The following is a 16,043-nucleotide window of genomic DNA, read 5'->3' as shown; positions in this document are numbered from 1 at the left end:
GAGGCAGCAAAGACCTGGGCAACACAATCCATTGACAAGTGTACTAAGGAGAGATGCAAAAGTAAGTAGCCCATTTTCTTTGTCCACAAGACAGACTAACCTGCCTCACTCAGCTTTGCCTACAAGCAGCAGAAGAGGGGAACATACAGTGCCCCAAAGCCCCAAAACACAAAAGCCTGTCCATCTTAGGAAACCCTTTTGCAAAACCTGAGGATGACCCCTTAAAGCAAAGGCACCCAGCTCACCTTCCTCCGATGCAGACTGCAGGAACTTCTCAGAAGTGAAAACCTGCTTTTTCTCATCCAGAACGAGGGGCCAGAAGCTGCTCAGCTTGTTCTCTGGAGAGGAAAAGCAAGAGATTGTGGCCATGCAGATAATAAAAAGAAGAGGCGGCAACCAGCCCTGCAGGCACCTCTTATGTAAAGAAACTATACCCTATATTTACTATATATTTACTATATTTAAATACCAATTAGCATGCAAGATCCTAAGTGGCTTACTTACAATAAAACTTTATTTTATCTATTAACACAGTACTATAAGCAAAAATAAAAACACATCGATAAAAAACAAAGGGTGGTATCCAACACTGCACAAGCAATGTTCTGCTTGCATAATGGGATTTCCCCTTTTCCTTCTCCTCTTCCCCTGCGTGCCCCCAAAATCTGCTCCAACCATGGGAGAAGAGGGGGAAGTTCCGTTGTGCAAATGAAACAGCTGTGCTGGATACAACCCAAAACAACTAGTAAAATGAATGAAATACTGCAATGAATCTTACAACCCAGGGCACATGGAATCATAGAACTGGAGAGGTCCAATTCCTGAGATGCAGGAATCTCAGATGGCTGATCAGCAGTGCCACACTTCCATAGGCAGGGGGGGGAATTGGGGGGGGGGAAGTATGGTCTGAGACCATTGCAATCCAATGACAGCCAATGTTGGTGTAGTGGTTAGAGTGTTGGACTAGGACCTAGGAGACCAGGGTTCGAATCCCCACTCAGCCATGAAGTTCCCTGGGTGACCTGGGGCCACAGCCACTGCCTCTCAGCCTAACCTACCAACCTCACAGGGTTGTTGTGGGGATTAAATGATGGCAGGGGAGAAAACTTTGTATGCCACCTTGCGCTCCTTGGAGAAAAAGATGGGAGGAAAATGCAACAACTAACTATATAAATCCACACGTGCAGAACGCAGGAAAAGTGAATCACCACAATTGTCTCTGAGTAATAATTCTGTACCAGATCTTACAACTGTGAAGACTGCAGGGGTGGGCAAGGAGAAGAGAGAGGAAAGAGGGAAAGAGAGTGAGAGAGAGAGAGCTGAATCATGCAGTTGCACTAAGATTCTTCATCTGTACCTATCGTTCCTTCACCCCATCAAAAAAGGGAAACTTGTTTCTAAACCTCATGGGACCTTACCTATTTGTGCCTATCGTTCCTTCACCCCATCAAAAAAGGGAGACTTGTTTCTAAACCTCATGGGACCTTACCTATTTGTGCATCAGCTACCGAGAGCCTACAAATCAGCAAAGCTGCTGCCACGCCTTCCGTCACCAGGGCAACCTGAGTGCTTTGCGCTGCTGCTTTTTCAACCGTCTGCATCAGCAATGGCAGCAAGTCTACTCCCTGCAGAAGTACGTTGCCTGTGGAAGCAGAAAGAGAAGTCAGGGAGGCCTTTCCCCAAAAACCTTCTATCGGAGCGGATTGCACAGACACAGGAATGGAACTAGAAGAGACTCTTTCTTGCCTTTGAAGGATGCCAGCATGCACTGGAGATATGCATGCCTTACAGCGGAAGTGCAGGTTTTAAGGCTGAAGGCTTTCTTGAACCACTCAACCAGCTTCTTGGGCACTTCGGTGGTGAACCGATTACACCAGAGTGCGAGGACAGAGATGGCGTGCACCAAAGTGCCTTCGTGGACTGAGGAGAGAGAAAATGAAAAGAAACTGGGGCAAAGAAAGCAACCTGTCAATGAACAGTGTGCTTTTCACAATCACGTTTCAATCAATGAAGTCGGCAGAGTGCCACAAAATAAGACACCTTACCTTCCTGCTGAAGGAAAGGGATGAAAAGTTCTGTTATAGTTCCGCTTACAACCTGGTTCGAAGGCCCAGAAACTGCATGATGGCTACAGCTGCCGATCCCTAAAAGCAGAAAAACTCCCTAGGTTAGAGCTACATTTCCTTTTGGCATTTTGAAAGCAGGAAAGAAAAATACTCTGTATCTGCAGGAACACATTGAAAAGTCTGCTGGATCACACTCATGGCCCATCTTGTCCAGCAGCCTGTTTTCACAGCGGCCACCTGGCTGCCTTTGAGAAACCTGCAAGCAGGACCTGAGCACAGGAACACTCCCCCCCTCCTTTGATCTCCAGCGACTGGTATTCAGAAGCATTACTGCCTCTGACCACGGAACCAGAACACAGTCATCATGGCTAATACCCATTGGTAGCCTTATTCTCCTCCATGAATTTGTGCAACCCTCTTTTAAAGACATCCAATGTGGTATTCATGTAGGATTAGATGAGAAGTGATACACTGTCTTAGACATTGTGCGAGTGAGCAAAAGACATTCCGATATCCATATGTGATTGTTTTGAGTGTAACGTTCCTTGCTGGTCTATGTTCAAGATATGATTTCTTATGACCAATTCTACATGACCTGACATTGGCAAGAAATTGGCTCTTCCTATTGGCTGCCTTAAGCTTCCATTACTGTGAGACGAGAGAGTCACGTCTCTCCTTTAGTTACCGGGTAAGTTTGCTGTTTAATTTACAACTGGCTGGTAAGGATGTGTCCCTTTGATAACCTCAGAGCATCTGTCCCTTTGAAGTAGATATGCTAACATCCTGGAGGCCTGGGTAGTGTCAATATGGCAAGGATGCTTGTCCTTCACTTCCTCCTATCAATCTCCTGTCCTTTCTTCTACCTGATCTTTGGAATGCTAATAGACCTGTAGCTAGGAAGTTAGTTACTAGTTTAAACTAGTTCTGCAGAGTTCAAAGAGTCTTTGTTCTCATCTTACCCTCGTGGGTTTTTTGGGGGGTTACGCTGGACGATTGTTATTGGCTAGTTTGAATCCGGTAAGGCGGTTTCATGTGTGAATAAAAGTGCCTGGGTAGAGAAAGAGAGGAGGCTTTTCGCTCCACTCTTGTCTCTGCCAGTCAGGTTTGCTGGTCAAGACCTTTCTGTCTTTATTTGAACTCACGCAAAGTGGCTTAAGCAGAACGCCACAATCCAAGATGATGGTGGCCACCATCACTGCCTCCCATGGGAAGGAGTTCTGCAGTTTAACTATGCGTTGTGTGAATAAGTACTTCATCTGTCCTGAATCTTCCAACATTCCACTACGACTGCAAGACAATCCAAGACGTTTTCCCTTACCTGAGAGGACACTGATTTTCTGTGCCACAACTGTTAGCTTTCCCTCGGCACCTGTCAACAATAATTGTGGGTTAACCGTAAACTCAAGAGTTCAAAAAGACATAAAACCCAAATTTTAATGCTCTGGCTGTGGACAATCACATCTCAGCTTAATAGGCCAAGATATTAATGAGCCCCGGGTACCAATAGGGAAAAAAAACTTTGCCTCTCCCTTCTTTATGCAAACTAGGGCACAAGCCAAGAAACCTGCTGCATAATCAGCGTCCGATTATGTCTAAACCAGGAAATCTTGGGGGTTGGGGGGGGGGAGACCACCAAAAGTGCCCCATTGGAAGGCTTTCCAGGAACCATGAAGAGGCATGAGGTTTCTGAAGCCAGATGTAGAATAGGAATATGCAACCAAGTCTGCTCCCAGCTCTCCTGACCTTGGCCATTCCTCAAATCCCACAACTGAGACTCCACAAGCAGAGGTTAGGTGCACTGCGAAACAGGGCAGAGGGCGATATCCAACTAAGGCCATATTTCGTTTCTAGGAGCTGTAGTTTGTTCCAGAACCACAATTCCCAGAGTTCCCTGTGAAGGAGGACTGGTTGTTAAGCCACTCCAGGAATTGCAGCTCTAGGAGTGAAACGGGAGTCCCCTGGAAACTCTCAGCACCTACAGCTACCAGGATTCTTTGGGAGAAGCCGCGACTGTTTCAAGTGACATCACTGCAGTTTAAAGGTATGGTGTGAATTTAGCCTAAGTCATATGCAGAGCAGCCCTATTCAAATCTATGAACTTAAGTTACCTGCCCGTTAGTTTTGATGGGTCTACTGTGAGTAGGACTAACACTGCTTATCTCCCAGGCAAGGTGCAAGTGACACAACAAAAAGGAATGACCAGAGCCACTCACCTCCCAAAATGGCAAACAGGTGTTTCCCAAGTGACTCCACTGTTGATGGGTCGCTGCACTGCCGAGACAAGTTCTTCAATGCTACGATAGCCTCGTCCATCAGCTGAGAACTGTTGGATTTCAACTGACCTATAAAATCAAAACACAAATGCTCAAATCTTCGGAGCTGTATGGAAGTTTACAATTACTGTATCTTTACTAACAACTGGGGTTGGGAAGAAGAGATACGGACATGATGACTGCGGCCTAGTTCCCCTCTTTGAAAAATAAACTTTTAAAGTTGAGTGCCCCAACTTTTAAATTTTCTCTCCACCAATTCAAAACTGGCCCCTGCCAATCATGAAAAGCTTGGGTCACTTACTCAGAATAATTGTTTTCTTCTCCTTGAAGACTAGCACCCTCTCCTCCCAAAAAGCACCTGCTTGGAATGGCAAACAACCACCAGGCTTCAAGTGCTTCAAACCATTCTCAATTGCTCTCACTATAACAAAGCGCCACTCTCAAAACAGTACAGGATGGTACTGATAAGGGCAGCAGCAATAGAGGGAAATTTCTGGTGGCCTCTGTAAGCGCAGACAATGGAACTTACCAGCTAGACCTTTCACGATGTCCAGAGCATACTGGCTGAGATCAAGGGTCACAGATGCCAAGAGAGAGGAGATAGCTGAAGACGGGAAGGACAGAAGTATGTTAACGTTCATTAGCTTACAGGCTTGCCGGGGACCAATCTCCGAGAGTCCACAACAGCAAGCATTCTGTAAGACAAGACCTGCTGGATCAGGCCTATGGCCCCATCCAGTCTAGCATTCTGTTCTCTCACCCAGCAGCCACCCAGGTGCCCCCAAAGGGAAGCCTGCAAATGGGACATGGTCGACTCATGGTCGATGCACAAGAACCAAAATAAAGTAACTGGGAACTACAAAGAGGTTGACACTTGAGATGCCGCTTCCTAAAAAATGAGAAACCTGTACCAGGGTGCGAGAGAAACAATTCAGCAAACTGTTAACCCCCTGGTTTTTATCTACTTGCAGAGAATTGTATGTTTGTCTAAAACCTACATGGCAACTTGCTTTTTAATACTGTGAATATATATTAAAAAAGGACAGGGGATTTCAAAAGATTTTGAGTTTATGTGATCCAAGGAAACACAGAATTCCAATGCATCATTGGCATGTGACATGTTCCCCCCACAGATAAACAAAATCTGTACCTTAAGACAAAAACATGAAAAGCCTATTGCATAAATTTAAACAGGTCCACCCACACATGGACATCAAGAACCAAATGCTGCTTCTCTAACCCAGCTGGAGCTCATTCTTGACCCCCATGCAATTAAGAGCCGCTATGTTGGTCTCAGGTGCTGACAAATCAGCTTGGTGCAAACTTCCTTTGCAATGTAACACCACCACCCACCGCACATGCCTCCACTGGCCACTCACTTTCAATTGCGTTCTCAGGGCTCCGCAGGAGGGACTTCTGCAAAGCTGGCAAGACGAGGTCCTTGAATTCAGTATGAGACACATAGCGGAGCAGAGGGGCACAGTTGTCCTGCAAGAAACCCACCCACTTTAATGCAATACACGGCTTGAGATCCTCAGTGCAAATATTACTATTGCCACTGTTGTTACAATTTATTAATCGCCTTCCAAACCACCGTCCAAAGGCAATTTACACTTAAATAATTAAGAACAGTTAAATAGCCACTTGCCTGGTGGCACCTAGGGAGAGCACAAATTCCCATCCAGCAAGCTGACTCCCAGTCAGTAATAATATGGATGTTTAACTTACAAGTCAGGAAGACTATGATGGCACCTAGCATAACTGTTACGACGATTATGATTTCTTACCCACTCTTCACAAAATTCCAGGGCAGGTAACAGAAATTCAAAATGCAATATTAAGACCAAGCGTTGTTTTTCCATAAGGATTCTTTCTAATGTCTGTATTCAGGCAACCCTGTTTAGGGAAGTTTGTAATGTTTGATATTTTATCGTGTTTTTAATACTCTGTTGGGAGCTGCCCAGCATGGCTGGGGCAACCCAGCCAGATGAGCGGCATACAAATATTATTGTTATTTACTGTATATTCTGGCGTATAAGACTACTTTTTAATCCAGGAAAATCTTCTCAAAAGTCAGGGGTCGTCTTACTCACCGGGTGGAGAATCTGCAGTCGAGTATATCTCAAACTCTATATTTTAACTGGAAAAGTTGGGGATCGTCTTATACGCCCAGTCGTCTTATACGCAGGAAAATACGGTATTATTATTAAACTGAGCAAAGCGCAGAAACGGTGGAAACATTTCATAGCCATTTTGCTCCACGGCTTTCCAGTCCTTTTCTCCGTATGTATGTCTGACAACTAAGGAAAACAGTCCATTCATCTGATAAAGCAGGCCCTAGGCCATGAAACCTTCCACCACAATAAATTTGCTTGCCTTTAAAGAGTGCCAAGATACTCTTGTTATGTGTTTGCTGTGGCAGACTTAACACAGTGAGCTAGCTAACTATTTTTGACTGGGGCCGCAATCCTAACCATGTCTACTCACAGAAGTAAGTCCTATTGAATTCAACGAGGCTTACTCCCATGGTGAGTAGAGTTAGGATTGCAGCCTCAGATGCTCACAGCTAGGAGTTTCTCTCACCAGCAGGTGCTTCTGAGGTCTTGTCTTGCTCATCAAGATGTTCTTCATGTAGAAATCAAGGAGGGCGCTCTAAAGAAGACAGAACACCTGTTATAATCATTCAGCAATGTACCACGACACAGCAGCTCACCCAGGCTACAGAGTATCTGCTTAGAGGCTTGGGACCCCACCGCTGCTTGAGCCCTCCCCCTTCACAGGCACAGTTGCAAACACCATCCTTATTTCCCCCAAAAGAAGTGTGCAAGAATTTCTGGTACTTGATGCACAACAGACAAGAATCTGAACTTGAGGTGCATTACTTTTCCAGATATTAAAATGTAGTAATCCCCAGGGCTGACACCTCCCCCACCAGAAAGAGCCTCCAAACTCTTAGAATCCATCCAAATAAGGCTCACCAGTACCCTGCCTTCGCCCCACAATTTGGCCCAGCCATGCCCACCTGCCCTACGAAGGGAATTCTACAAGATGCTGCTGAGTCAAAGGGGCTATGCAAGCCCAAACAATCTGCTTGATCATCAGCACGGGCAAAAACAGGGCACCTGATGGCATTGTGGGTTGGGGAAATAAGGATGCAAGACACTGACTGGATCGACTTCTCCACAACCTGATTTAAGGTCCCACCACCAGCTGATTCTAACCCTGGGTGCAAGCTCAACCCATGCCCCTACTTGCAACCTGCTAACAAGTCACATCTTTCTCCAAGGCTGCCCTGGGGTACTTGCCTTGTATCGGTTAATGACGTCAAATTCTTTCTGATTGGTGCAGAACTGCACCAGCAGCCCCAACATGCCTGCGTGGCCCTGGCTGGCTTCGAGGCTGAGAATAACGGAGAGGTATTGATCCACCAGCCCAGGGTTCTGAGGAGAAGACATCAAATCAGCACAACCAAGAAGCTAATTCAAGGAGCTCAAATTGGGGGTAGTGAACACGGGGTTCTCCATATGCTGTTGGACTACAACTCCCACAATCGCCAACTACTGGATATGCTAGCTGTGGCTGATGGGAGTTGCAGTCCAACAATGATCGGGAGAGTTCCATGCTGGCCCACCCATGACCTAACTAATCAGAATCTGTGTGATGCTCTCAGAAGATGTATACGGCACCTCTTTCCACAGCCTGTTCAGTTTCTTCACAGCTCCATCCACCACCGGCTTGCGAGAGCCACCCAGAACCTCCAACAGCAGCAGACACTGAACTTCCACCTGTTTAAAAAGGAGAGAACGGACCAGTATAAATGATGGGGAACCTTTGGTCCTCCAGATGTTGCTGAACTCCAATGTAACTATGCACTGGAAAAGTATGGACGGGGTCTCTTCGACGAACTGGCATGAAAAAGTATAGAAATTTGCACTTGTTGACAAACACACCTGTCAGGTCTGCGTTAGGGTTGCTCACGAGTAATCAGGCATGAGTCTCAACTGTCTTTTAACAGTTTATTGGTGCAGACTATTTACAGTGCAGAGAACGTGAAAACATGACCGTCCTAGTCGCTCGCAGAATCTGGAAGTGCCGGTTTCCGGCTGTGACCCCAACGTAAGAATTTTGGCACCCCAAAGCGCCGCCTCCCCTGTCTCCTTTTGACCCCTCTGCGCAACTAGGGCAACGGAAGTGCCGTGCTCCCCTCAGAGCCAAACTCATGAGGCGTGTTGGAGCTCTCAGCAGCATCTCCAAGCCCTTGTCTCGCCTGGCTGTTTCCAGCCCGCCCCTCCCCACTGGAGGAGGTGCCACTCTTTCCGCTTGAGGAGGTCTCACTACTGAGGAGGTGTCTGGGCTCTCGGTACATCGACAAGACCCCCCGCCCTGCCGAGGGCGGTTCCCTGACAACACCAATAAACCTAGAATGGCACAAAGTGCAGAACGAAAGGACCCCTTTATGGTTGACTGGCATAGCTTCATTCTGTAAAGGAAAAGGTAAAGGACCCCCGGAGGGTTAAGTCCAGTCAAAGGCAACTATGGGATTGCGGCGCTCATCTGGCTTTCAGGCTGAGGGAGTCAATGTTTGTCCACAGACAGCTTTCCGGGTCATGTGAACAGCAGGACTAAACTGCTTCTGGCACAATGGGACACCGTGACGGAAATCAGAGCGCACAGAAACACTGTTTACCTTCCTGCTGCAGCAGTACTGTTCCTATTTATCTACTTGCACTGGCATGCTTTCAAACTGCTAGTTTGGCAGGAGCTGGGACAGAGCAACGGGAGCTCACTCCATTGCAGGGATTCAAACCGCCAACCTTCTGATCGGCAAGCCCAAGAGGCTCAGTGGTTTAGACCACCGTGCCACCCGTGCCATTTTGCTTCATTCTGTATATGTCTGATTCAGATGCAGACTTCATCTCATGCAGAGGGTGCGGGTAATTTTTTTCATTTTTGCTTTCAAATTTTTTATTTTAATTGCTTTGCAATATACACGTATACGATGCATTATCAAAAAGTGGAGGTCAAGGTTTCTTACTAGTTTCTCCCAGGTTTCTCCCTGTCTCTTCTCATGTGTGGGGAACACGATGCGAACGAGCAGGCAAGTCCAGGAGAGGGCCTGCAAGGCCGCAGAGCCACTGCTTTTACTGCCACAGAAAGAGCAAGAAGGAAATGAGGCCTCAACTCCAGGAAAAACAGTCAATAATGTTAACAGTTACAGTGGCACCTCAGGTTACAGATGCTTCAGGTTATAGATTCCGTTAACCCAGAAATAGTACCTCAGGTTAAGAACTTTGCTTCAGGATGAGAACAGAAATTGGGCAGTGGCAGCGTAGCGGCAGCGGGAGGCCCCATTAGCTAAAGTGGTCTTCAGGTTAAGAACGATTTCAGGTTAAGAACGGACCTCCGGAACGAATTAAGTACGTAACCAGAGGTACCCCTGTATATTATTGCTCTCCTGAGTGCAACAAAAGCTGAGCCAAAAAACTCCCAACCTGTAATATCTGTGATATAAGAAGTTACAGGGTTTCAGCAGAAAGCTACAACGCATGCGGTGATCGGAAATGAAGAAGCATGCTTACCCTAAAGCTTTTGCAGGAGCAAACAGCACAGAAAGCAGGAATCACATATAGCTGCCCCAGCACTGTTACAAATGCAAATAGTCACAAATGCACAATAAAGAGGGTGTCTGGAGGGGCCCTGGGAAGCAGACAGCCACCTTTTCAAGAAATGGTTCCCAAAGGTGCCATGGCACTGAATTCCGACTCTCACCTGGGTCCTCCAGACTTGCTGCTGATCCCTGAAGATTGCAGGGACTGCAGAAGGTTCTTGGCAGTTGCTTCTGGCTGACATTCTGCAAGCTGCTGAAGCGCTGCCTGGAGGGCTCTGTGGGAGGCTGCATCTCTGATGGGGGGGGGGGAAATTGGAGGGTTTCAGAAATAATCAGCTGATTATCCTTAAGGTTCTAGTTGTAAGCACCTTCCTACCAGCCTACATTATTAGCAAGCTATGTTTCAACTGATTAACCTATTAAGTTAATTTAAAGAAATCTGCATATTATCAGACCTCAACATCAATGTCTCTTTGAAATGGAAAGACATGTAACACAATTTTTCAATTAGGTAAAGAATGACGACTACTGGATTGTTATAAGGCAGTCTTTTAAAAATAATTATTTCACTGAGCATGGCAAATGTTTACACCAGGGATGAAGAACTTCCGACATTGGGGTCAAATGTGCACCCCCACCAGCCTCTCTATCTGGCCCTTGAGATTTTTAACAGGCCCCATACCCTTCCCAGACCACACCTCTCAAACCAGCTCTGTTTTGCTTTCCTTGGGTGTTTTTGCCTGTGCTTTGGAATATGCCCTGGAATTCTGATAATGCCTCTTGCTTGCCTGGATGGAGGCTGGAGCAGGGTGCATGCAAGTAAGTGTATGTACGTACTGTACAAATGTAAAATTCACATTTGCTGCTCTGCCCACCTGTCGAGGCAGGAGTCGGGAGCAGGTCAGGAATAAGGTGTCAGGGAAGTTAATTCTTTATTCAAAGAAACAAAACAGCTCAGGCCTAGTGAGCACAGCAACTCTTCCCAGTAGGTCTTGCCTCAATGAGGCAGTTGTGAGGTCCCCACCTTCCCACGGCTCCCTGAAATTCCTCCTTCCCCAGGTTATTCCAAAGCACCCTGAGTCTTCTCCACATTGTCTGCCTTTGCTCCACCTTCTTCATACCTCTTCTGGTTCTGGGTGACCAAGGGGGAAGGGAGCTGGTTGCAGCAGGAGGGGAATACCCCCTGGCTTATTCAGCAGCCTGCCTGATCTCTGCCTCTTGGCCCCCTCCTCTCCAGCCTCCACTTCTGGACTGCTCTCTGCCGCAGCCTCTTTCTGCTCACTAAACCCAGTTACTGCTTCAGCTTCCGACACCTTCTCTTCCCAGTCTTCTCCCTCTGATCACTCATTGCTGCCCAACCACCAATCCTCGGGCTCTTGAGTTTTCTTCCCATCTGGTGCCTCCTACTACTTCCCTGCATCCAGCCAGTCCATGACACCAGATACGGCATGCAGCCCCCTGGAAGGCTGCCCCAAAGAGAATGTGGCCCTCAGGATTAAAATTAAAAGTTTCTCAGCTTTGATTTACACGAATCAAACAGAAAAGCCAATAAACAGCTATCACAGAGGGGGGGGGGAGAACACCTCCCACATGTCCCCAAACGTTGTTAACTTTTTCTCAGGGAGCAGCTGTTACAAGCCCTTATTTTGGTTAGTCTTTTCTGAATATCTTCTGACACTCCAACCTCACACTTATACCTGTATCGATGCAGGGTGAGGCAGAACAGCTTGCAGAGGCCCTTCACGGCACCTTCTGGAAGATCTGAAACAAGGTAGAGAGTTTAATGATCTTTGTATTGATGTGTGCATTTTATAAAATGTGTGCTGCCCTGAGAATCTTCAGATTGCAGGACTTTGTTTCATATTCTTTAGCAAGAGATGGATATGAAACGACAAAAAAAAAATTTGCCTCTAAGTTTGCAATGAAGGGGCCAGATGAGACCAATTTGGCCGAGGTTTCTAGGGACTGAGCCTTTCTGTGGCGCGATGTGAATACCTTTCCCAGTGATGCATCTTGCAAGTTCATTGAGGATGTCTCTTCGTTCCTTCACACTGGATGTGGTCACTTTCACTGCAAATCTCTTCAGTGCTTCGGAAACCTAAACGGCCAATCGGGGTGGAAGGAGAGAAGGGTTTCCAGTTTAGTCCTCTCCAGTTTAGTCCAAGGTACATCTACATTAGAGCTCCTTGGTTGAAATAAGACCCTGATCCTATGTGTTTTTCTTCTTGAGAAATGTTCACTGGGACTTACTCTCAGGTAGGTTTGCATCAGCTTGCAAGCTTAACATGCATCAGATCAAGTTGCCAGTTTCACCTGAAAGTGTTTTTGACTGGATTCCTTACTACTCATTATTTATTTGTAGTACACACACACACACACACACACCAGGCAAAGAAAACAAGGGAGAAAGACTCAAATGAGAATCAAGGGAAAGGTCTTAACAGAGTATCAAATTTTGAGAAAGGTATGCCCTGGGTCTGCCTCCTAGTGAGCCAGCATCTAGTGGGAGGCTATCAGGAAAAAGAGAGCAGAATTTAATTTTAAAAAATGAACAAGACCCTTGGATAGCTACTCCTCCTTACATAACACCCTTGGTCAGGAAAACAAGCCATGGCAGAGATGGATGAGGGGGTGGCTGTACGTCAGAAAGCAGAGTATGTGCATTGTATGCAGAAGGTCACAAGTTCAATATCTGGCATCTCCAGACAAAGATGGAAAAGACTGCTATATGAAACCCTCAGCATAGACATTATACTGAACTAGATGGATCAGTAGTCTGACTCAATATAAGGCATCTTCCTATGCTCGTGTGTGTTGAAGGAAGGGCTGGAAAATCAGTGGCAAAGCATCTGTTTTGCATGCAGAAGGTCCCAGGTTCAATCACAGGCAATTCCAGGCAGTGCTGGGAAGGACTTCTATCTAAAATCCTGGAGAGCCACTGCCAGCTAGTGAAGACAATGCCGAGCTGAGTAGACCAATAGCCTGTCATGGAACAAAGCTCTTTCCTGTGTTTTATCCCATTTTATCCTTAAGAACTCTATCAGCTTGACCAGGCTGACTCCAAGCAGCTTGCTCAAAGCCACCTATTCAGTACAGAGGAGGTATTTGAATCCAGTCTATTTCTGGCAGAGTCTGTCCACTGAATGTTCCCAGTTCCATCTGCTTCTATTCTCCTGTAGCTCTACCTGTAGGTCTGGTTTCCCTAGCAACCCAGCAGGAAAGTCGCAATGCAGTGTATTGCAGTGGTTACGTTAGAAAAGTTTTTATGTTTTCTCAAATTTCATTCACTCCAAGAGGAACTACACTTAGCAGAAGACACAAAGGTACCCAACAGGTTTGTCACATTATCACCACATAAGTTCTTCGATTCATCTAACTCTGTGGTGTTGAGGGTAGTCCCTCCAGATGCTGTTGGACTCCAACTCTCATCAGCCCCAGCCAGTATGATCCATGCTCAGGAACTATGGGAGTTGGAGTACTACACCACCACCTCAAAGGCAACATGTTGGCTACCCTGCAGAGGCTATTCAGAACCTCCAATGAGAGTTTTACCTAGGACTGAACTTGGTATCTTCTGCATGGAAAGCAAGTGCTGTGCCACTAAGCTATGCCCATTGTCAAATAAGAGACTGACAATTGGAGAACTGCTGCTAGCCTGAAAATAGTGAACTAGTGGTAAAGGATGTGGCTCAGTGGTGATGCATGTACTTTATATGCAGAAGGCTCCAGGTTAAATTTCCAGCATCTCCAGGTAGGGCGTGGAGACTCCCTGTCTAAAACCCAGGAGAGCTACTGCCAGTGATTGCAGACAGACAACGCTGTGCTAGATGGACCAATGATTTGATTCATTGTAAGGCAGCTTCCTATGCTTCTATTTAAGTCCAGTCTTTAATTCAGAACTATGAGAACTAGAAACTGTGGCTCAGCTACACAGCATTTTTTTTTTTTTTTTGCATGCAGCAGCTCCCAAGCTCAATTTGCATAGCCGTCAACTTTCCCTTTTTTTGCAGGAAGTTCCCTTATTCCAGCGCCGTTTCCCACTGCAAAAAAATGGAAGGTTGACAGCTATGGCCATTTCCCAATGCAAGAAAAAGGAAGGTTGACAGCTATGTCAATTTGTTTTGAACTATTTTCAACGCTACATTTTAAAATTACTGTAACCCTGAGATCTTATGGTGAAGGTGATGAAGGGCAGGTAAGAAACGGATGCAGGGGCAGTAAAATCCCTGGCATCCCTAAGTATGTCTGGGAATGTCTTCTGTCTGAAACCCATTCTGCGCAGACAATATTGAGCTATATGGACCAATGGTCTGAGGGTTCAACCACACTCCTTTTCGTTCCATGTTTTCTGGGCACAGGTCTGGGATTTCCAGGTCCATGTCTAAGCAGTGGTGCATTTTTTGTTTGTTTCACTGCCATGCCAGGAAAACCCATGTTTTATCGCTGAATATGCAGGGAAACCCAATTGCTATTTGTTCCAACTCAGTGGTAAAACGCAGGTTTCCCCAGGGAAAACAGTGGGGAAAGGGGGAAAACCTGCTCCGAAACGGACCTGGAAATCCCAGATCTGTGACTATACGCAAGGCACAAAAGGAAGTTTGGAAGAGCCATTAGTATAAGGCAGCTTCCTATGTTCCTGGGGAGCAGTACTTGCTCAACAACTGAGAACCTAGTTTGCATGCAAAGGGTACCAGGTTCAATCTCTGGCAGGGCTTGGAAGAGAGTCACTGTCTGAAAACCTGGAGCGCCGCTGAGCTAACAACACTGAGCTAGATGGACAAACAGTCTGGTTCAGTGTTTTTCAACCACTGTTCCGCAGCACACTAGTGTGCCGCGAGATGTTGCCTGGTGTGCCGTGGGAAAAATTGTGTTTATTTGATTCCTATTCAAGAGAATTACTTTATATATAGTCAATATAGGCACAGAGTTAATTTTTTTAACATTTTCTAATAGTGGTGTGCCTCGTGATTTTTTTCATAAAACAAGTGTGCCCTTGCCCAAAAAAGGTTGAAAAACACTGGTCTGGTTAAGCATGAGGCAGGCTCATATTAAAACGAGGACTTTCTCCAGAATCCTGAGGACTGGAATCTTGCTTTATTTTTAGCAGAAGGGCTCTTGCTCGGTGGCGTCTGGCGTGGTATAAGGCCGCTTCCTGTCTTCCTTGGCACCTGTTTCTCCCCCTCTGACAGCCAATAGACAAGCTGGAGTCCAACTACTGACCTCCCCCTCCCCCAGCCCTGCCCGTGGAGCTCCGCAGCAGGGCCGAGAAAGGGAAGACGCGACCCCGCGGCCAGAGAGGGGAGAGCCGCTGCCTTCCACCCTCGCCTTCCCGTGGCTCTCTTCCATTCCTCTCGCCTCCTCGCACCGCCCCTCGCCTCGCCTCAAGCAGCACCCACCTGCGTGTCAGCCGCCATAGCGCCGGCTCCAACCCGGAAATACTTCTTCCTCACTTCCGCGGAGCTTGGGCGCAGCCTGATGGCGTCACGAAGTTCCCTGCTGAGCTGTTAAAAGACGGAGGGGAGAGGCGAGGCAGGCTGACGTAAGCTAAGGCTCCTCCTCCTTTTATCACGCCTTCTGTGGTGGCTAAGCTAGTAAGGCTGCGGCCTACAAGCAGCCACCACTCCAAATTACCTAAATTGCCCCCGTTAATTCCTATCTTGTCAACTCATTAAAGACGAAAAATTCATTATAGTACTAGTTACTGGTAGGTAGCCGTGTTGGTCTGCCAGTCAAAACAAAAAATAAAAAAATTCCTTCCAGTAGCACCTTAAGAGTCCAACTAAGTTTGTTCTTGGTATTTTTTTTGTATTTTCATTATAGTACTATGTAAGCTTCTGTGGACAACTGTTTATTAGTAATAGGGGGCAAACTGTGCCACTCCCCAGGCATAAAAACAAAGTTTCCAAAGTGGCTTATCAGGAAGATGATTTGACACTGGAGGGCAGGGCCTGAGAGACAGCACAAAAGGAAAAGAGAATGGGAGGGAGGAGAAAAAGCAAGCCCAGGAAGGATGGAGAAAAAACTAGGATTACTATCTACATAGGCTTTCACAAATTGGCAGCACAAGACTGCTTATGTTTCAACAGACGTCAGCTA

At 46.5% G+C, this 16,043-nt stretch overlaps 1 protein-coding gene across 1 annotated transcript in view; it reads right to left on the bottom strand.

Moving 5' to 3' along the window:
• GCN1 (GCN1 activator of EIF2AK4) overlaps nucleotides 1-15,361 on the bottom strand; it is a 60,979-nt gene extending 45,618 nt beyond the window's left edge. The window contains exons 1-16 of the mRNA XM_033136120.1: nucleotides 15,344-15,361; nucleotides 11,943-12,045; nucleotides 11,645-11,708; nucleotides 10,109-10,240; nucleotides 9,375-9,483; nucleotides 8,026-8,124; nucleotides 7,645-7,779; nucleotides 6,923-6,991; nucleotides 5,719-5,827; nucleotides 4,869-4,943; nucleotides 4,280-4,408; nucleotides 3,385-3,435; nucleotides 2,046-2,144; nucleotides 1,747-1,920; nucleotides 1,490-1,642; nucleotides 246-338 (exon numbers count right to left, since the gene is read on the bottom strand). Coding sequence (XP_032992011.1) covers nucleotides 246-338; nucleotides 1,490-1,642; nucleotides 1,747-1,920; nucleotides 2,046-2,144; nucleotides 3,385-3,435; nucleotides 4,280-4,408; nucleotides 4,869-4,943; nucleotides 5,719-5,827; nucleotides 6,923-6,991; nucleotides 7,645-7,779; nucleotides 8,026-8,124; nucleotides 9,375-9,483; nucleotides 10,109-10,240; nucleotides 11,645-11,708; nucleotides 11,943-12,045; nucleotides 15,344-15,361 — 1,612 coding nt within the window. The remainder of the gene's footprint in view (nucleotides 1-245; nucleotides 339-1,489; nucleotides 1,643-1,746; nucleotides 1,921-2,045; nucleotides 2,145-3,384; nucleotides 3,436-4,279; nucleotides 4,409-4,868; nucleotides 4,944-5,718; nucleotides 5,828-6,922; nucleotides 6,992-7,644; nucleotides 7,780-8,025; nucleotides 8,125-9,374; nucleotides 9,484-10,108; nucleotides 10,241-11,644; nucleotides 11,709-11,942; nucleotides 12,046-15,343) is intronic.
• Nucleotides 15,362-16,043: the final 682 nt, after the last annotated feature.

The sequence above is a fragment of the Lacerta agilis genome, chromosome 17 (assembly GCF_009819535.1).
Source record: "Lacerta agilis isolate rLacAgi1 chromosome 17, rLacAgi1.pri, whole genome shotgun sequence".
Classification (NCBI taxonomy): Eukaryota; Metazoa; Chordata; class Lepidosauria; order Squamata; family Lacertidae; genus Lacerta; species Lacerta agilis.
This window is presented reverse-complemented; position numbering and strand designations above follow the sequence as displayed.